General features: G+C 40.6%; 3 protein-coding genes across 5 annotated transcripts; 2 read left to right on the top strand and 1 right to left on the bottom strand.

Annotated features, from left to right (window-relative positions):
- The first annotated feature begins 8 nt into the window (after positions 1-8).
- On the top strand, positions 9-3,442 carry LOC139920266 (protein S100-B-like). Its single transcript, XM_071910244.2, has 4 exons — positions 9-49; positions 2,487-2,591; positions 2,830-2,973; positions 3,271-3,442. Exons 2-4 carry the CDS (start codon positions 2,586-2,588, stop codon positions 3,421-3,423), a joined length of 303 nt encoding a protein of 100 aa, XP_071766345.1. The 5' UTR covers positions 9-49; positions 2,487-2,585; the 3' UTR covers positions 3,424-3,442.
- A 210-nt stretch (positions 3,443-3,652) lies between these two features.
- LOC139920238 (acyl-coenzyme A thioesterase 1-like) lies at positions 3,653-13,495 on the bottom strand. The gene is made up of 12 exons (XM_071910206.2): positions 13,469-13,495; positions 11,057-11,166; positions 8,171-8,380; positions 7,604-7,703; positions 6,890-7,092; positions 6,612-6,787; positions 6,349-6,465; positions 6,051-6,136; positions 4,763-4,856; positions 4,546-4,626; positions 4,144-4,279; positions 3,653-4,007 (listed from the first exon to the last, which is right to left on the bottom strand). Exons 2-12 carry the CDS (start codon positions 11,148-11,150, stop codon positions 3,907-3,909), a joined length of 1,398 nt encoding a protein of 465 aa, XP_071766307.2. The 5' UTR covers positions 11,151-11,166; positions 13,469-13,495; the 3' UTR covers positions 3,653-3,906.
- On the top strand, positions 13,480-18,081 carry sys1 (SYS1 golgi trafficking protein). 3 transcript variants are annotated; one of them, XM_071910235.2, is made up of 4 exons: positions 13,480-13,597; positions 15,633-15,899; positions 15,999-16,066; positions 16,285-18,081. In XM_071910235.2, exons 2-4 carry the CDS (start codon positions 15,738-15,740, stop codon positions 16,523-16,525), a joined length of 471 nt encoding a protein of 156 aa, XP_071766336.1. In that variant the 5' UTR covers positions 13,480-13,597; positions 15,633-15,737; the 3' UTR covers positions 16,526-18,081. The 3 variants fall into 3 exon arrangements, with proteins under 3 accessions (XP_071766336.1, XP_071766321.1, XP_071766327.1); XM_071910220.2 differs by lacking the exon at positions 13,480-13,597 and adding an exon at positions 14,556-14,831; XM_071910226.2 differs by lacking the exon at positions 13,480-13,597 and adding an exon at positions 14,840-14,935.
- Positions 18,082-19,479: the final 1,398 nt, after the last annotated feature.

Raw genomic sequence — 19,479 nt, forward strand, 5'->3', positions numbered from 1 at the left:
TGAGTCAGGCGGGTAAGGACGAGTGGGCAAGGTACATACGTCGAATAAGGTAAAGGAAAGGGGACACACACATTCCGTGCGGTCCCACGCAGCTGGTTTTGCAAGCCACCTACCTAAAATACTTTCAAAACACACTGTAAAAGTGCAAATATCAGTCATACCGGTAATCCGTGTAGTCACAGAGTAGGATCGGTTATTAATGAGAGAAGAGGATTGTGGGAGTTTCGTGAAAAATCGCAGCTAAGGTGTCAAAAAGAGTTAAATTTTTACAAAAATATAATTCCTATATTTTTTCCTTCCTTTTATTGAGTAGATACTGCTCAACAAAGAACAGACATGATTTGTAGATAATGACTTTCTCAACTGTAAACCGTAAAATGTTGATGGTCATTTAGTTTGTGCTCAAAAGAAGGCTTCCTATGAGCAGGCCACAGACTGTAAATATGTAATAGTTCTATTTGACTACATGTTGTTACACAATGGGCATTCATTGGTATATTGCAATAGACTCAGAAACCCAATGTGTTTAGTGTTGATAATCCTCCCTGTCCTGTAATGAAGAGAAAATGTTGAGTACTATAGATTGATTAAAACTGAGAAGAGATGCACTCTATAAGGTCGTCAGTCCACAAAATAGAATAAAGTGCTGAGAACTGCACACTTTGTTAATATAGTCCCATAAATACTTTTACAAGAGAAAAGTGTGTGGTCTTCAATACTTTTAATCGTTACTATGGATTGAACCGTATGGGACACGGTTTGTGTTCTGTAGTTTGAAGTCTACTAGGGTGATATAAATATGAGAAAAACACATGATGTGAATCAGTGTAAGACTTAAATTTCACAACTACAGTAAACAAATCAACAGAATGAAAGAGAGACACTATATTCGTAGACTGTTGATATGTTTATTGTCATCTATTTTGTTTCATGCTTTGGTAATGTTATAAAAAAATCACTAAAGCTCTTTTGAATTGGATTGAATTGAATTGAATTGAACTGATAGGGGAAACAGACACCTCTGCAGTGCACAGCGTTCTGTGTAGTTTTTATGTATTGGGCATACAATTTAAGGCTGACATTGTGTTTGTGTTTGAGTGAGCACCCAGCATTGGCTGCTGCTATATTATAACCACTTTTTATAAAGAGGTCATTTAAATACAAAGGTTTAAATCCTTTAAAGCTCTTTACTTTTAACAGCGGAGCCACATTTGAAATGGCAACCTCAGCACCTCCGCCTGCATAACCTCAGATAGCAAATATGCAAACTAATGGGAAACAGAGGTTGCATGGCTCAGCATTAGTAAAGAAAATGCATTTGAGGCAAACCTCACAGTCTGTAGGCTACCCATAGCTTTTCAGTTACCTAATGGTAGTCATTGATAAGAAAGTGTACACTAGACATTATTTGGGCCATTTGACAGGGAGGAACTAGTTAAAATGCTATTTCTGGTCTATTTAGTGTTACATTACATTAAGAGCATCATTAGCCCAGTGTCAGATTTCACTGTAGGTAACAATAGTCTGGTAACTGAGTAACCCTGACTTTATGTCTGTTGAGTAAGTTTAAAGAAAGAGTTCACCCCCCAAATGACAAATCAGTCACCATCTACTCACCCCCATGTCAGTCAAAACTCCACTGAAGTTTGTACATGAGAAGTTTGTACATGAGTTTGCACGTGATATTGGACCTTTGGACCAACAGTGCGACTGTTTGGCTACAAAACACTTGGATTATGCTGCACGAGCTGTTTGAAGACACTGATGGACATTTTAGGCTTTTTTTTTTTGGCCTTGTTAACTTCAATAGTTTGGGAGAACTACAGGGTCTAAATGTGTGTTTGGTGGTCCGACAAAACTCAATGGAGTTTCAACTGACATTTTGGAGTGAACTACTATAGTTTGCCTTAAAGTGGAATACCACACAGTTCAATTATTCATTCATGTTACTCCTATTGCTTTTGATAGTCCAATCAATTCTGTGAAGATGAACAAATCTCCCGAAGGCAGGAACCAGAGATATACAGAAAACTTGACCCTGTTGTGTCATCAAGACAGAATCTGAACCCACAGAAAGTTTGATTGATTTTTTTTATACTGAAATGTCTTCTATCTTTATTCTATGGTACTTATCAATTCTAAACACAAAGAAACTAAACAATTCTAAAAGAAAATGTACCCATTACCGCCGATAATCGCTCTGGGCCCTCTCAGACACTGTAATATTCTAAACAATAATGGGAAGTGTGTCTGCTTTCCACATTAAATGGGACAAAATCCATTCATGGTGAGGTTCACATGCACGACAACACACACAAAACAGGGGAAATGGAGAAACTTGATCGCAGTCGAATGACACATTTTAGGAGCAAATGGTTTTCAGTCAAGCCCTTGACCACTAGTATCCATTAGGCATGCATTAAGCATCACAGTGTGGGCAATGAAGAACCTCGTGTGGTTGATCAATATAGTTTTAATGTTAACAGTACTGGGCGAGGCAGTCAACATACTGCCGGAGGAGCGATCAGTCTCAGTTACTTCGTCCTCACACACACGTCGCACACGAGAAAGAGGAGTTTCTCCAAATGCAGGTAAAAAACCTCACTGTTGTGTGATAATAACTGCATGTATTTTCATTATGGTTATAAGTGATAAGTGGTTGAAAATCTATTCTTACACAATTCTTCATTTTATCGTTACTATAGCCTGATAGTAAGTATATGCCTGCTGTACATGGTAATTTAAGAGAATAGAGCTAAACAATTTGATCATACATTGGGAATTGATTTGAATTGATTTGAATGACTAAAATAGCCATGTTTGTTACAGAAGTCGGAGCAAAGCATGTCAGACCTAGAGAGCGCTATGGTCACCATCATCCGCGTGTTCCACAAATACTCCGGTCACAAGTGCAAGCTGAAGAAAGCAGAGCTGAAAGATCTTATCAACAACGAGATGAATCACTTCATAATGGTAGGCCTAAGTTGTGGATCTGAATGTGTCAAAAAAAAAAAAATGGCATGCTCATGGGATCTTGCATGAATTCATAAAAACAACTTATGTGCACTCATAAACAGGATGTGTCATTTTCAGCATGTGCATGTCTAGTTTGGGATAACAATGTGTCACTATTAACGCATGTTGTGTTGTAAAGTAACACAAATGTGTGCAGACACTTGGATGCGTATAAAGTGACACATTCCTTTGAAGAGTGTGTTGTTTTTCAATGGCTTGTCAATCAGCTACAACTGTTCCACTTATGCCGAACAGAACATCCAGGAGAATGAGACTCTGGATGAGCTGTTTGCAGACCTGGACCAGAACGGAGACCTGGAGATCGACTTCCAGGAGTTCATTGCCCTAATTGCCATGGTCACATCAGCATGCCACGACCTCTTCGTCCCCAGTTACCATCAGCATTAGTTTCCACATGTACACATTAAAAATCTGAGGAATACTTAAAAAGAGCGTCTGTTTTGCTTAAGTGCTATCTCTTGTGTATATGAGCTATCATTATTACCGTATTGTGCCAGAACCCCTTTGCTACTTGCAAGTTGTCTGAGAAGATTGTAATTCAAATCTACTAGATTTACTCGATAGCTGATTGCTAAATGTAGACTGTAGAGGAGTGAGGGGTTTGTCTATCAATTATCACCATTAAGGCTTGGTGTATAAAACAAAATGTATCAACAAAGACAATGCATGAATTGGCGTAAATTAATCTGTGAGTAAACAATACATTATTTTTTTAATTCAAGTCTTTTGCCTGTAAAAAAGACGTACCTGCTCACAAAAATGCATATCAGCATACATGGATACAGATATCAGGACTTGGAAGATTCCTGCATTTCACAGTGAAATTTACGAAATGGTGTTTTCTGTCTCGAAGCCTGGTTCCACATCACCTCACCCACACAGATTACTTTCCATAAAACCCAGCATCTTCTTCCAGGCGTCTTCCTGAGCGGCGGCGTGGGGCGCGAGGTGACCTCCCCAGAGAGTGATGACTACAAGGACGACAAGACAGGCGGGCATAAGAAACACACACTATGTTATTATGACTTCGTTTTCATGGAGGGTCTCACAGTTAAAATGTGACAGGATCTGGGTAAACTAAGAATGCAGTGCTGGGAAGAGGTTTACATTTCTTTGGTTTGACGCTCCACAGGGAGGCTCTTGCATTGGGTGAGTAAGGCGGCTCAATCAGGTGACCGGCGCCCGGGTACGACAGGCGGGTGAACAGCTGGGCTCTCCCTACAGCCTTCAGGGTCTCGTCGATCTGATGACCAACACACAGGCCATCAGAGCAGCAAGAACTACTAACTGTATATCCGAGTTTAAAGCATAAAGTTTGTGAAATCAGGACAAGTCAAATGCTCGGCAAACTGAACGAACAAGGATACAAATCATAAATCACTGTAAAATATAATTCTAGCCAGTTTGGTGATAAAGGTAGCCTATGGTTTGCTTTGAATATTTAACCAGCATTACCATCAGTGCTTTCAATGCCTTGTGAAAAAGGAAAGTGAAACCTGGTTAGTCTACCTGGTTTGCGTTCTCTATACTTGCACAGCTCAGGTCGTCTTCACCCACAACGTACAGTAACGGGCAGGAAAGGTTCTCCAGCTGCAAAAACACACAAGATCATCCTGGAACACAACTTGTTTCATTGATATAAAATTGCAATATTCAACTGCATGGAAATTTTTGTTGTGTGTGTGTATGGTGGGGGGCAGAGAGGCTCTTAGGTCCGTCACATTACCTTAACTTTGTTCTCAGGGGTGAAGTTAGCGGGCAAGGAGACGTCTTTGAAACTGACATAGCCCTGTTCGTCAAAGCTCCAATATTTCTGGTAACTGAAAGCAACAACAACACAACACAGGAAACTGTAACTGATACTGTTTTTGAGTATGTCAGCACAGTCTTTCAAGAAAATCTTTGAAAATACCCTCAGAAATACACATTTACTATTTGGGATTCAGCTGAACAGTGTCGATTAGATTGCAAACTGATAGCCTAGGTTATATTCCAGACAAGTCAGCACAATTTTTCACTGGGTCACTCCATTAGATCATTAGAATAACTTAATTATTATTCTGTTAGATAGTTAGACTAAAGTAGAAGCCACAGGCTAGTGTAGTAGTATGAATGTAATGCAGGATTTGAGCTAAAATGATAATTGTCTCTTTCTATAACTATGGTCAATGCATGGCCTTCAGATCTGTCCTCCCTCCTGGGATGTTGATGCTGTTTTTCAGCTCACTAATGTTCTTAAGAGATACGAGTCTGGTTTTCCTTACAGAGACTAGCCATAGCTTACTCATCATTTAAGATGCACAAAAATCAAAAACATTTTAAAACCTTACTGCTAGAGAAAAAACATAATTATCAGCAGGACTAAAGTTTTAAATAGTACTTTTAATAAACCTTTTTTTTTTAGCTCACCCAGGCCCTGGTGAACTAAATTGCTCTGCTGATTCCTGTAAAGTGACACATTTGTTAAACTCCCTGATATTCTATGATTTCACAATTCCATGATATTCAAGAAATTCTGTGATTGTGGTGCTATTTTTTGTAATGCAATAGTCATTTTCTGTTAGCATTGGCATGTGTCATAACAACTAATGATGTGACATTACAAGGAATTTCACTTGCCTGGATCCATCCCTATGAATTACTTGTTCTTGTTTTCACTCACATTTGCTTGTTAATTGCAAACACCATTTTGAATTTATCAGTTCAAACCCTGACAGAGCTGTCTTTGGGCCTGCTTTCCTGAAACAGGCGGCAAATCAGCAAACCGCAAAGTATAGCTTTAATCATGTGGGAACATACAGTAGACACAGGCTACACAACTCAACTGCCTCTTTAGAAGAAACCCCTGTTGATTCCCTGAACCATTACATTCATAGTCATGTGGTTAATGAATGAATTTGAAAAGAAAAACAAGCAACTAACAAGACTGGATCCAAGCAATAAATTCACAGTGATGCATTAATAATAAAATACTAGAGGTAGCATCTTTAATTTCCATCAGTGATTACTACTACCCAATAAAGTTTTCAGTCCTGCCATCAGTATCTGTGACCTTGTTGACATTTCCCACTGGACCATTGACACAAATCACACAGGTTGGCTGAAAAGAAGAACATACATTGTGAATGTCAATCTCAGGTATTTCATGCTATGTTTGTTAAGCTCTATCAAACCTAATGACTTTCACAATCACCTTTCTATGTCAGTACAGTCATTTTTAGACCTATTCATTCCAAATTAAAATGTGCAATTTCACAATGTGTGTAGTGATCATAGGTCCAGAAAACAGTTCATTGAGATTGAATGACTTACTTTGACGTCCATCTGCGTGGCAATTCGCAGAGACAGGTAGACTCCAAAGGAGAGACCTATGATCCCAATTCTGTCCGCACAGACCTGAGGATGGTCTTGAAGTAGGTGGAACGCTGACTGTCCGCACAGAACAAATGGGATATTTTGAGGGAACGACAACATGATTTAGTAGAATGTGAGTTTGTTTTAAATGAAAGTGAGACATGTTCATGCTGCAGAAAGAAATAAACAGCAGGACAAACTGAAGACTGCACTCATTTTACCTTGAAATAGTCATCGCCAACATTGATGCGGTCGAGTGGGCCGGGTAGGTCTTTGTGCCCAAAGTAGGCAAGGGAAAGACTGGCGAAGCCTCTGGATGCAAACAGGGCGGAGCGGTACTCGACCAGTCCTCCACCCATCCCCCACAGGTCCAGCATGGCGGGGAAGGGGCCCGGGCCTGGAGGGCAGCGCAGAGGAACACAGCCAGTTAGCATCTCCACCTTTCAGTGGCAATCTTCAAATTAAATCACCTCTTTTTGTAAGTCAATGAATACTTCACCGGTGGGTAAGAATAACGTCCCCACAATTCCATTCTGGCGAATCTCTATTCTCCTGACGCCTGGTGCCATGTACCAGCGCTCCACAGTCAAGGCAGCCAGCTCTCTGCCCTGCCCCTCTCTGAAGCTCTCACTGGGCGACACGTGGCCCTCCAGTAAGGACACCTGCACTACGTATGGAGTCTCAGTGTTTTTTTTCCTCAGCCTGTTGAAAACAATTGATTTAAAATGCCAGGATCTACAGTATGAATACATAATGTTCAACTGTACTGATTAGTGTGTAACTGTGTAACAACAGTTGAGCTTGTTGACACAAATGATAGATTTAACTTTTTATTTAACCATTATTTAACCAGGAAAGCCTAAATGAGATACAAGATCTCTTTTACAAGAGGGGGAGCAAGAAAAGCAGCATCAATGACAGACATAAATCTTACACACACACACACACACACACACACACACACACAACATAAAACAATATAAAGCATAAAAACATCAAATAAAAATAACAATAGCTTATAACAAAAGAGATCAGTTGAAGTCCTTCAAGTCCATAAAGTCCATACGAACAAGCAGTCCAAGCCAAGACATTTAGTCACGCAAAACAGCAGCAACTTATGGAGTCGACCTCTAAGCTTTTCACCACAGGTTTGAATTCTCCCAGAGAGATCAGATCTGAACACAGTCTCTCAGTATGCATGTTTATTACCTACCTCAAACCCTCTCTTGCCCCAGGAGCAGGCTGCAGTCCCCAGAACAGTCCCATTGGCTCACAGCCTACATATGAACCCCCGACCGAATGATCCAGGGACACTATTGTGGGGACAGAGAGACAGAAGGACAAGAAACACAACCTGAAACACAAGATTACCAACAGCCTGCTTAAAATTTCACTCGGCTAATGTACTCTGTTAAATTGACAATTGTTATCATCATTTACAACCATGATTAAATAGCAACTGCACCCTACAAACACTTTATTAAACTTCAGGCGGATAAATGGCCATGTTAAAATGAAAGACATCAGTCATGTGTAAAGTCCTGGCATTGAATTTTTGTAGAGATTCACACATACTTGCTCTCTCTAGTGGCTCAAATCTCCCTTTAGTATTTAGATGTAACTGTGTAGCTATTTATTTGTAAAATATCAAAATGTCAGAGATGTGAGACACTTATGACAAATTACTGTTGTCAATTTTTGGTAATAAAATGACAATAGCATTACATGTAATCCATTACTCCCTAACAATGAATATACTACAGACATCAGTGTGACTCACAGTCGACAACACCGTTCTGGTTTGTGCTGTAGTGGGAGAACGCCTCCCACAGGTCTCCGTCCTCGCTGTGCATCCGTGCGCACGCCGTGACCGGCCAGTGGGGGGGCAGGGAGCGCCCGGTGATGCTGATCTGATCGTCTATCATCGCACGAGCAAGTGAGGCTGTCAGCAGCGGGGCCGGCCTGCAGCTGCTCCCCAACCGCACCGCATCTGAGGTCAGAAGAGGAACATACTGGTGATGTTAAGCTCTTTAAACAGTTATAGATTTTAGTGGATTTCAAATGTAGTATCAGATTTGATGTGAAGTATCAGAAGACATACAGATCCAAGAGAGGAATTGTTCACTGATCAAAACATTTATTCAAATTTTATGTTTCTATTGACGGTAATAGATTTTACTCTTTGCTTTCCTGTGCTGACCAGGCCCTTGGTAATTCTGAAAACTCTGCTATACTATACTATATAAACTCTGTTTTAAATTCTTTTTACGTTTATCAATTTATGATATGATGGCATAGCTATGGTAACCAGTTATTGGTGTAATTCATTTTTTACATAGTTCTGGCCATTATTTTCTAATACAATGCCGTTTCCGTACTGCTGACTGGGCTGTTTGAAGTGAGATGTGTCAGCCGTCTCTGTGTAGACTGGTGCTGCACTCTGGTTTGTGAACTATTGAGCGGGCCATTTCAAGCCAGGAGGGCCAGTCCTCCCATTAGCCTACTGTTACTGACATTGATAGTGAGGATGGGAATGATTTAGGGAGATGCTGCGGGCTAAGTGTGAGCCTAAGTGTAGGTGTAATGTAAGTGTGATGTACAGTGCCTTCAGAGAGGATTAAACCCCCTTGACATTTCTCTGAATTTTGTGGTGTTGCACCCTGAATTCAAAATGGCTTTAATTAGGAGCAAGCATAAAAGCATAAAAATCTCAGTTGAATCCATTTTAAATTCAGGCTGCAACACCACAAAATTCAACAGGGATGAATACTTTCTGAGGTCACTGTAGGTGAGCACAGGTCTAGTCAGTGCTGATAGGGGATTAAGGAGGCTGGTTCTGGGACGGCTGAACTGTCTGTGGAGTCTTCTGGTGATGATGGGAAGCGCCCATCTGCTGACCACAATGCAGTGGTGGAAAGAGTACTAGAATGTCCTACTCAAGTAGAAGTACTATTACTTTGCTGATATTTTACTTAAGTAAAAGTAAAATGTAATCAGAGTAAATGTTACCGAGTTACTTTTTAGAAAAGAGAAGATTGTTAGATGTGATCTTTCCCATGCAATGAGGACAGAGTTCAAGCTAGATTCTTTTAGTTGTAAAAAAATAGAAACTACAAAATGTGTAAAAACAGATAACTATTCTTTGCTGACACAACAGCTACTCAATTACAGTAATGTGAGTAAATGTAATTAGTTACTTCCACCCTCGCCCCAATGACAGACCTGCTTTCACCCACCCAGCTATCCTTCAACACCCAAGCCGGGTTTCTACAGGTGCTTATCCCCAAATTATGAAACCTCAAGGATAGTTGCATCAGATCCTGTACAGTGGTAAGTGAAGAATACTAGAAAACCCCTATTCAAATGATAGAAACATGTTGAGTAGAAGGATTTAGTTTTTCAGGGAAAATCAAGAGCACCTCCAGTTGTGATCCATTAAAAGCGACTCAATCTGAAACTTCCCATAAAAATTTGAAATTTGAAAATCTAAAACTGCAAGTTTAGCTTTTTCCGAGTTGTTTTTAGGCAAATTTATTTTTTATTTTAATGTATTATATTTCACTGAATTAATTTGCTTTTATATTTGTTTTTCTCTGTGTTAAGGATTTTGTGAGGAGCCCCTCCTGTTGCAGGGTTAGGAGTTAACATGCATGTGGGGACTCGATGGTACCACACAGTGGACAGACAGTGGATGCACATGGAAATGATAGAAAGGATTAATGGATGTGGTCCCGACATTGTACAAATAAAATACTGTGAATAAATTGTATGTCTGACTGATATGATTACTGAAAGAAACACACAAAAGCAAAGTACAAGATGGCATTACCAAGACAGACAGACACTTTATTGTGCTCCAATGTAATGGAAGCACAGGAATATAGCGGCACCGTCCACGGCACATGCAGACATGTTGGCATTACTAAGACAATAATTAAGTAGTGTGAGTTATTTATTAAACAGATCCAGGATCTGTATCTGCAGCCAGATGGAAGGAGGGTGACACTTGGGTTGAGGGGGAGTTCAGGGTCATGTGTTATAGTGATCGTTTTACCTGTAACAGCAGACAGCACAGTAATGGTAAAAGTAGCCACAAAGGCAGGTCAGTAAGCATAGCAATGTGAAAACAGCTGGTCTGTACCAGAGATACACATGAGCACTCTCTTGTCTGACTGGCACCTAGTCCTTCACTAACCATAAAGTTGCCACAGTCAACAGAATAAACGAGTGCGTACAAAAAAACACACAAATAACTAAATATATACTACAGGTAATCATTAATGGCAAATGCATCCACCAACCCAACACCACTGGTGCTGGAGAGCAGGGCTGAGGTGTCTGTGCGTGTGTGTTTACATCATGCTGTGGAGTTACAGTGTGCCTGTATGTGTGTTACTAGGGCAATCCTCAGACTTTATAAACTACTTCAGTTTAGAAAAGTGATTCATGGGATTACTTCACTCCTGTAATATCAGCGGTTATGAGCAAAACGATAAATATTTATTATCTCAGATGTTCCAGTACATCAAAACAGCAGCTTCATGTAAGAACAGCAGAAGAGGATGACTTGCAGAATTATAAAAGCAGTTTCACTTTGAGTCAAATTAGATTGAACATAAACATAATCCATTAGAAAAACACAATGGAAAACAAGCAGAATTCTTACCCACTGAGTGGCGTAAATGTGCCAAATTCCCATATATGTTGACACCCGATATCATACTCATCTCTATGAGTTTCCGTAGTGCTGTCACACTCATGGTCTGTCAGCCCACCCTAAAAAAACACAGGTAAAATCAGGTGTCAAGAGTTAAAAATTAAAAAAGTTAAAATTGATCCAAAGGTGGAACTGCACACTATGCCTGGCAAGATTTGTCTAGTAAAAGCTTGCAGCTCTGTTAGAGATTAACCTTTGCCTTGCAAGCTTCACTGCCCAGTAATGTGTCAGAAGAAAGACAGAAGATAGTGCAACCATTATATTATTAGCCAAGTCCTGGTGAATGTGGCTTTTTCCAGGTGAGTCTTAGCAGGTTACATTGTAGCTAAGACACATAAAGTTAGGACTACACTACTGGATAAAACTTTGCGGTTATGATCAAAACGTCTGAGTGTCTGATTAATGAGATGTGGGAATTGTTGAGGAAATCGCTCAAAATCGTTTTAGTTCATAGTTTGCTGGAGTGGAGTGTTTAATAGTATACTAGTATACAGCTTACAGACACAGAGTGGGTCTGAGAAAGTAAGCTACTCAGAGAATAATGGAACAGGGAAGTCATTTATACTCTGGACCAAATGGTTGCAGCCAACTGCAAACTGTGTTGTAGTAACAATAGAGAGAGTTTCAGGCTGTTCTGCAGTCAAACAACAGTTTACAGTGACAGAGTGTGATGAAATCAAGGTGATAGGATGTTGCTCCTAGACAGAAGTAATCATCTGCAGTTACAATAGGCCAACTAAGCAAAAAGACAGTGTTATTTTCAAGGTGTCTCTGATGGTGCCTCATTGTCCCTGGTTAGTTAGTAGTTCTGAGGTTGTTTACTTCTTCATCAATGCTGTTTTTCATCTTAATCAGAATTTTTAGGGAAGGAGAAGAGGAATTATTATTATAATTATTAGGGCTGTAGCTTTGAACTTGAATTAATCCACTATTGTACATGTAATGCAGATATCCTGGCCTCTGATTCCTTATTGCTTATCGGCAGAACCAGAAATTGATCCAGCTCTCCTTGACAGGCTCAAAGAAGCAGTAGAAAATCCAGGTCAAGTCACTGAGAAATATATCCAGCAAAATTTGAGGTCTTGCATTCTGATTTACACGCATGGATCCATGGATCCATGGATCCTGAAAGTGGTAAAGCTGATCCTGGTTCCATGCAGACTCCTGAATCACGTCCTGCCCACTTTTCAGACTTTGTCGAGTGATTCAGAGATAATAATGAATGAATGATGGAGTAGTGACGAAATGGCCATTCAGTCTGAGTATCAGGCTAGATAAATCTGGTTTTGGATTTTCAGTGCCTGTTCTTGAAATCCATCAGAGTATGCGTCTCCCCAACGGAGTGTCTGTTTTTACCTCTGAGTTAATGGCATTATGGGAATTATGGTGGGTTGAGGAAGCTATATTACCTTGTGTGGTTCTGTGCATTGATTTGGCAGATGTCTTTAAAGAACTGTGCTATCAGGACTCGCCCTGAACTTGTGAATGAAATCATAATTTGCTTTCTCAGAATAGGAAAAATGGGCCGCATGGTGGGGTTCATATGGGTCCCAGGCCTTATGGGAGTTACAGGAAACGAAAGAGTAGATCAACTTGTAAAAAGCTATTAGAAAAGGAAAACAGACATTGCCCTGCTATTAAGCCCAGTAGAATACCACAGCAGAATAAAAGATCTTCTAAAGGAATGGCAAAACATTTGGAGCTCGGAGAGAAGGGAGAGGCATTATCACTCATACACATCCATGGGGCTAAGAGAGGAGACTCAGTCCGGCTTGCCAGGCTAAGATTGGGGCATTGTGCTCTAAATAGTGGACTGAAGCTGGGAGGAAAACATCCTGATGGTCTTTATGACTGTGGTCTCCTCGAGACAGTATCTCATATTCTTTTGGTCTGCAAAAAATATGCAAAACAAAAAGTGGAACTATTCAAAGAGGTTGAAGAGCTGGGAATTTCCTAATAAAAAAACTTTGCTTGGTCGACATGATGAACATCAACTGCTGGAGAGGAGGGTTCTAAACTTTTTGCTTTTAACGGGCTTGTATCAGAGGGTCTAATAGTTTAATTTGTTTTCTTTTAATGAACTGTGGTTGGCAGCATTACGCCTCGTAAGGTCTAAACTGCCGAAATCGAAGAAGAAGAAGAAGAAGAAGAACTGGGTCAGAGGTCAGTCCAGGAAAAGTGAAGCCCCTAACCGCTTTCAAGTGGTCGCGAGCGCACAACAACAACCGCACAGTCAAAACTCTTGCAAACCAGCGAGCTGTCAGCAGAATATATTATAAAATCCCCAGTGGCATCCTGCACCTGCACCCACGGGTGTCGGATCCCAAACCAGTGGCCGAAGAAAGTACAGAATCGCTCTACCTGAACGCAGATCTCTGAAGTTTGGCGATGAAGGCAAAAGTGGTTGTGGCGGATGTAATCACTAACTTTTCTGTACGAGTCTCCGCCCCTCTGAACATGGCCATGACATTTGATACAATATGATATGAGGTAATCCCAACAATACCGTCCAGGAACGGTCATTTTTGGTCAAGGTAGAACACACAAGAACGCATATTGAGACCCAAAGTCCCATCGTTTCGGTTGGGTGGTATTTTACTTTAAAAATCAACTGTGACAACTTAAATTTGCTATCCGGGTCAATCGCTGTGATTAAAGCAATTTGAAAGTATACACAAGCCTAGTGTGGTAGCCTAATTATCTTGCTGAAGAACATAGAATAAAAGAAGATGAAATCACCAACATGTTTCGGCATTATGCCTTCTTCAGGGTGTCATGAAGGCATATGCCGAAACATGTTGGTGATCTAAAATGAATATTTTCATATGGAGAGAAGTGTGCAACCTTCATGATTACCGGTACTTATTTTGACTTTGGACCGTTGGTTTGCACCTTTTTATGGGTCTGCGCTCTACTGCGAAACTACGTGGATTAAGAAAAATACATTTGAAAAGATTTATGAAGTTGGGCGGGGATGGAATTTGTACATCTTCATATGGTGTTCCAGTCCGTGGGTGACAAGATCTGGGAGTGTACACGTTTTTTTTTTCCTTTGGGCTTTGATTAGGTAAGACAATATAAACTAGAAGGGCACTCGGAGAGCGCAGACCTCCGTCAAGGTTCGTGCTATTATTGCTTGTTCGTGAGTCGGATCCGGATCCGCTCCAAAATGTAATGGGTTCTTCCTTGGCCCATGCTACACCCTTCCACGAAGTTTCATGAAAATCGGGAGAGTAGTTTTTCCGTAATCCTGCTAACAAACAAACAAACAAACAAACAAACAAACAAACAAACAAACAAACAATCAAACGGCACCGAAACGGAGGTAACAATCCTTTTAGAACTATTTACCTGTGGTGCTGCACACTCCGGTACAGCAGGTGGCGCTATGCACATTCTAAGTTGGTCGATACACCATAGAATTCAGGGAAGAAGAATCGTTGTGATTACTCGCTTGTTTTGGCAAGGCTTACTGTTAGAAGGTATAGTAGGCTGAAAACAGTAAACTATTGAAGGGACTAGAAGCGGCTCCCTAGAACCTCGGATTATTCCACGGGTTACTTTCTCTCCGTTTTACTGCTTCGATGTTTGGATGAAACCGCTTGCCTGTTAGTCCTAAAGAAAACAATCTTGCTAATTTAGACCCATCGCGGTTATACGGCGGACTTCCGTATTGTTGTCAAGGAACTTTGATGATGTTGCTGTTGCCGCGACCTTAATCAATGTAAAGACCTTGTTTCTTGTATTTTTTTTTATTTCTCCTGAATCGAGGTTGTCACAGCAAGCTTTGGATAATGGTCTTCCACGAGATTGTCCGGCTGTTGTAATGTAATCAGACATTTCTATGTAGCTATGCAAATAGGCTAGTAGAGATGTGGGTAAAGGGGATGCTACAAAGCTAGAGTTGTATGGCTGATTAGCCTTCGCCATCCTCAAACAGTGGATAGCTACTAGCTAGGTTAGCTGTTGTCTAACGCTAACGTTAGCCAGTGTGCTCCGAGTCCTATAGTGATTGCTGTTGACATTACGTTTCAATAACTATACAGAGCTAACACTGTACTCCATATTTCATAAGGGTGGTAATAATGGAAGTACTATATTACATGTTAACAGTGAGAAGGGCCTGTTTCGTCCTCCGCTCCTTTCAAGCATCCCGTGCACTTAGCTACGTCGCTCAGAATTCAGTTGTAGCACTTCCGTAGTTATAGCTATAGATAAATAATTAGCGCTAAGTTATTCTTTTCAGTTATTTTACACATTATTTAAACATCCCACGTGGAACATTTATAAAGCTCTCGTAAATGGTGCATGACAATAAGATGCACAGGCTGAGTTTGTAATGCACTGTATTCGTGGGTATTGCAGGGGTGTTACATCAGTTTCAGAGTAATTAAAAGCTGAAATCGCGCTGCTATTGTGATATGTTTACATAATGAAGCTCTTGGGCCAAGAGGCAAAACTCAAGAAATAAAATATAGTATGTTTATGCCTTTTCATTAAATGTGACGTCTGTTTTATGTTTCAGATTCTGAAGGCATACACACTTCACACTGGAGGGGCCAGCTAGTAACTGCAGAGGCCAGCTGTTAACATCTTTCTTTGGGCCTCTAAGTGTAACGCACAGACTACAATGGCCAGTCACTTCCGTAGCTACATCTGGGACCCAGTCCTTATTGTGTCTCAGATTGTGCTAATGCAGTGCATCTACTACAGCTTCTTGGGTCTGTGGTTGGCTGGAGTGGACAGCCTTGTACAAACGAATCGGTCACTGGACCAGATCTTCAGCTATGAAGTAAGTCATATGGTCAACTGTATTTGTGTAATCTCCTTTCTTTGTGCCAAGTTTGTACACCAGCTTAATGGTACTTAAATCCTGGCTCTACATCTGCAGAACCTTGGATTTGCAACAGTGCAGGGCAGGCTCTCAATGATGGCATTCATCTTGAACTCTCTTACCTGGTAAGAAATGGTGTTTTTGTTGTTTCTCCGTTTCACTTTTCTCTCTGCATGGCTAAAGAGCCATGACACCTCTGACTAAAATCCTATTGCTCTAGCATCATATGATGTAATCTTTTGAAAGGTTATCTTTGTATCTACAACCACCTTGTCTGAAAACTAAATTAGTGTGGTTACAGCATGCCAGATAATGTTGCCTATCTGTGTCATTGCTCCATCAGCGCGCTCGGTCTGTGGTTCTTCATCCGTCGAGGGAAGCAGTGCCTGGACTTCACCGTCACCGTGCATTTCTTCCACATGATCGGCTGCTGGATCTATAATGCTCATCTTCCAGCTGCTCTGTCCTGGTGGCTCGTCAATGTAGCCTGCATGGCTTTGATGGCTGTAATCGGAGAGTACCTGTGCATGCGGACTGAACTCAGGGCCATCCCAGTCAATAGTGGACCGAAGTCGAACCTTTGACTTGTCGTCGACGCCACACTGACCCCGTTTAAAACTCTTTGGACAGTTAACCCCTGAGGAATTAGGTCAGAGGAGGTTTTTCACTACTGACAAAGGAAATGGAAAGGCAAGCTGCAATAACGTAGATGTTGGATTGACAGTTGTACACCTCTTCAAGTGGATGAACAATGGATGAACTGAACTATTTATTCGTAACTGCCCATCTACCACTGGACAATGATTACTCTGTAGCCTATTAAGATAAGATAAGATTTCAGTTGACATCTTTATCTGGACCTGAATGATCATAGATATAATTGCTTTTTGACTATTCAGCTTAAAGCTGCACTAGGCAACATTTAATAGTTTTTATGTGTAAAAATACACCCGTCTCATCAAAACTAGATCTCAGAGTGTCCCATTCCCCCTATTTGAGTCCCTGTATATTCACCACATTTGCCCAAATGAATTTCTGGTTTCGGGTATGTTTACTTCTCCCCCCACAGGAAGTGAGAAATCTAAAAATACAAGCTGTCCCCTAAACAGCAGTGAGTGAGCGCTCCATCCAGAGAAAGCTGGACTCACCAACAAGAAATCTCTGGTCCCATCGCATCACAGACGGGCAGATTGGAAAACATGAGCGTGCCGTGTGCAGCTTACTGACGTCGCATCGCCAGATTTCTGGGTATTGAAGTTCAGATTTTTCCAACGGTTTCCTCTCTGCTGCCATTTGGAGCCGCCAACATGCAGAGTCTCCTAGTGCAGCTTTAATAATTTTCTTATCTGCATCTGAGAGTTGAATGTTAGGTGACAAATTGTGGTGTTTAGTGTTCAAACAGTTGTACTGTATAGTTTTCTGATATACATCATTGTGTAAACCTGAATGTAAGAGAGGTATCTTTTATATTCTCAGTACATAATGGGTCAGAAGTATAAAAGCAAGCTTATTCTTGCCTTTCTGGATAGAGTTTGAACATTGCAATGTCATAAGCATTGTGATAAGCATAAGCATCTCTGCATTATGCATTATGTCTTGATGTATTATGCAGACTAGGTGGCCACTCTGGGGATGTCTGTCCGTCAGCCACCAGCTGTATTCTGACAAGAGGATGTGTCTGTGTGTCTGAAAAAAAAAACTAGCACTGTTTATGGAGACGTGACTTGTCAAGTTGCGTCTAGGATCATTTACAGCATTGATGGTTTTTGGAACGATTTTGGCTTACTCATTCTGTCACGGCTTAAAGAAGTTTTCTAAATTGTCCGCCTCAAGTATTACAGCTCATATAACACTTACTCATATTCCTTCACGTTTTGTGTGGCAACTGTGTGACATCAAAACCTTTTGTAGCTTTGAAAATGTGGACTATGCAGTGGTTTGAAATCAGTTTTCTGGACTATTAACAGTACTTCATTATGTTGAGTGGGCTGATATTTCCAAGTTACTTTGAACTCGGACAAGAACTTTTTGGAGCCAGCATCACCTATTATTTGAGTGTGCTCTTTAACATAAGTTTAAATTATAAAGCATCTGTTAAGCAGTTTTTATGATGTGTTTAATAAATACAGAGAACTCAGTGATGGAATGCTTTGACTCGTTGACCTGAAACAGCCCCAGATATACAGGTGCTGCATTGTATTTTATGACCAGGCCTTCTTAACTCTTACTTGACCAACACCCATCTCTATGCTTCACGGGGGGGGGGGGTGTGTGTGTGTGTGTGGTGTGTTGTACATATTCATCCCCTCCGGTTGTTCATATTCATCCCCTCCACTGATTTGAAACATACTAAAGCACCAGTGTGCATATGTCATATACTAAAACACTTCCAGTACATCTCGATTAAAAAAAAAAAAAAAAAAAAAAAAGTGTACATCCCAGTGTCAGGCAGTTGCGGGTGAAGAATAATTGGCTCATACTTCAAACTGTCAGAGAGAGATCTAATGAGGGGCTCACGCCACAAACGTGCATTTGAGATTTTCCCCCCTGGGCGCCGATCCCTCATTTTATCCCACCACTGTCTCTCTGGTAAGTGGCCAGGTGGAAAGGAACAGATGGGAGTGCGCTAACGAGTTGAAAAATGCTCGGTGCGATTCTCATTATCAACACTTTGCTACAGGGAAGACTAAAAACAGAAACGCTGTTGTGAATGAGTTGTGACGCAGAGGACTTACTGCTCTCTCTGACCCATTTCTTTTTGAAGAATATTCCACTACTTTGTGTATCTAGGTTAAGGCTATCATAATTATTTTCATCAAGGGAATGCATGTGTAGTCTACACAAACAGGCAATGGATATTTTAAACTTTGTGCTTTATTATTACAAACACATTATTACTTTGCGATACAATGCTTTATACAGACTCTTGTAAATAGTGTGCTTTGCTATTGGTAAACTGTAGAGACCACATTGGTATTGAACTTATTTTTACATTCAGAAGTTCTTTCAGTGATTGAACCATCATTTGTAATCAGTTCCTGTGATATAATGCTTATGATACGCTTAATGCAATCATTTTCATGCTTTCTTCAACAGCATATGAAGGGAAAAGAGTCCTCTGTAGGAATTAACCGTACATATTGCTCATGCTTTGAGGACAGAACAACTTACAACTGTTTTATTCTGACACTTGCCACCGGACACACATTGGATGACATTATGCTACCACTTGTGAAACATGAAATAATTATAAACAACCAGTACAAACATGCTGATGGGAAGAATAATGAATCTGGATAAGAAAGAATGCTATCATACCGAGGATCTAGCCTAACTTCATGCACAGATCAATACTACTGTACAGTAGGTACCTCTGGGCAAGGTAAAATCAATAGAAGGTCCATTGTCTCAAGTACTGTTTCACAAAAATAATCATGCATTTGTGATGAATGAGATTACTGAAAATATTCAGGCCCACAGAGTTCTTCAACATTTTGACAATGCCTATGTAGATCATCAGTAATTCAGAAAATATGCA

This window comes from Centroberyx gerrardi, chromosome 5 (genome assembly GCF_048128805.1).
Source record: "Centroberyx gerrardi isolate f3 chromosome 5, fCenGer3.hap1.cur.20231027, whole genome shotgun sequence".
NCBI lineage: Eukaryota > Metazoa > Chordata > Actinopteri > Beryciformes > Berycidae > Centroberyx > Centroberyx gerrardi.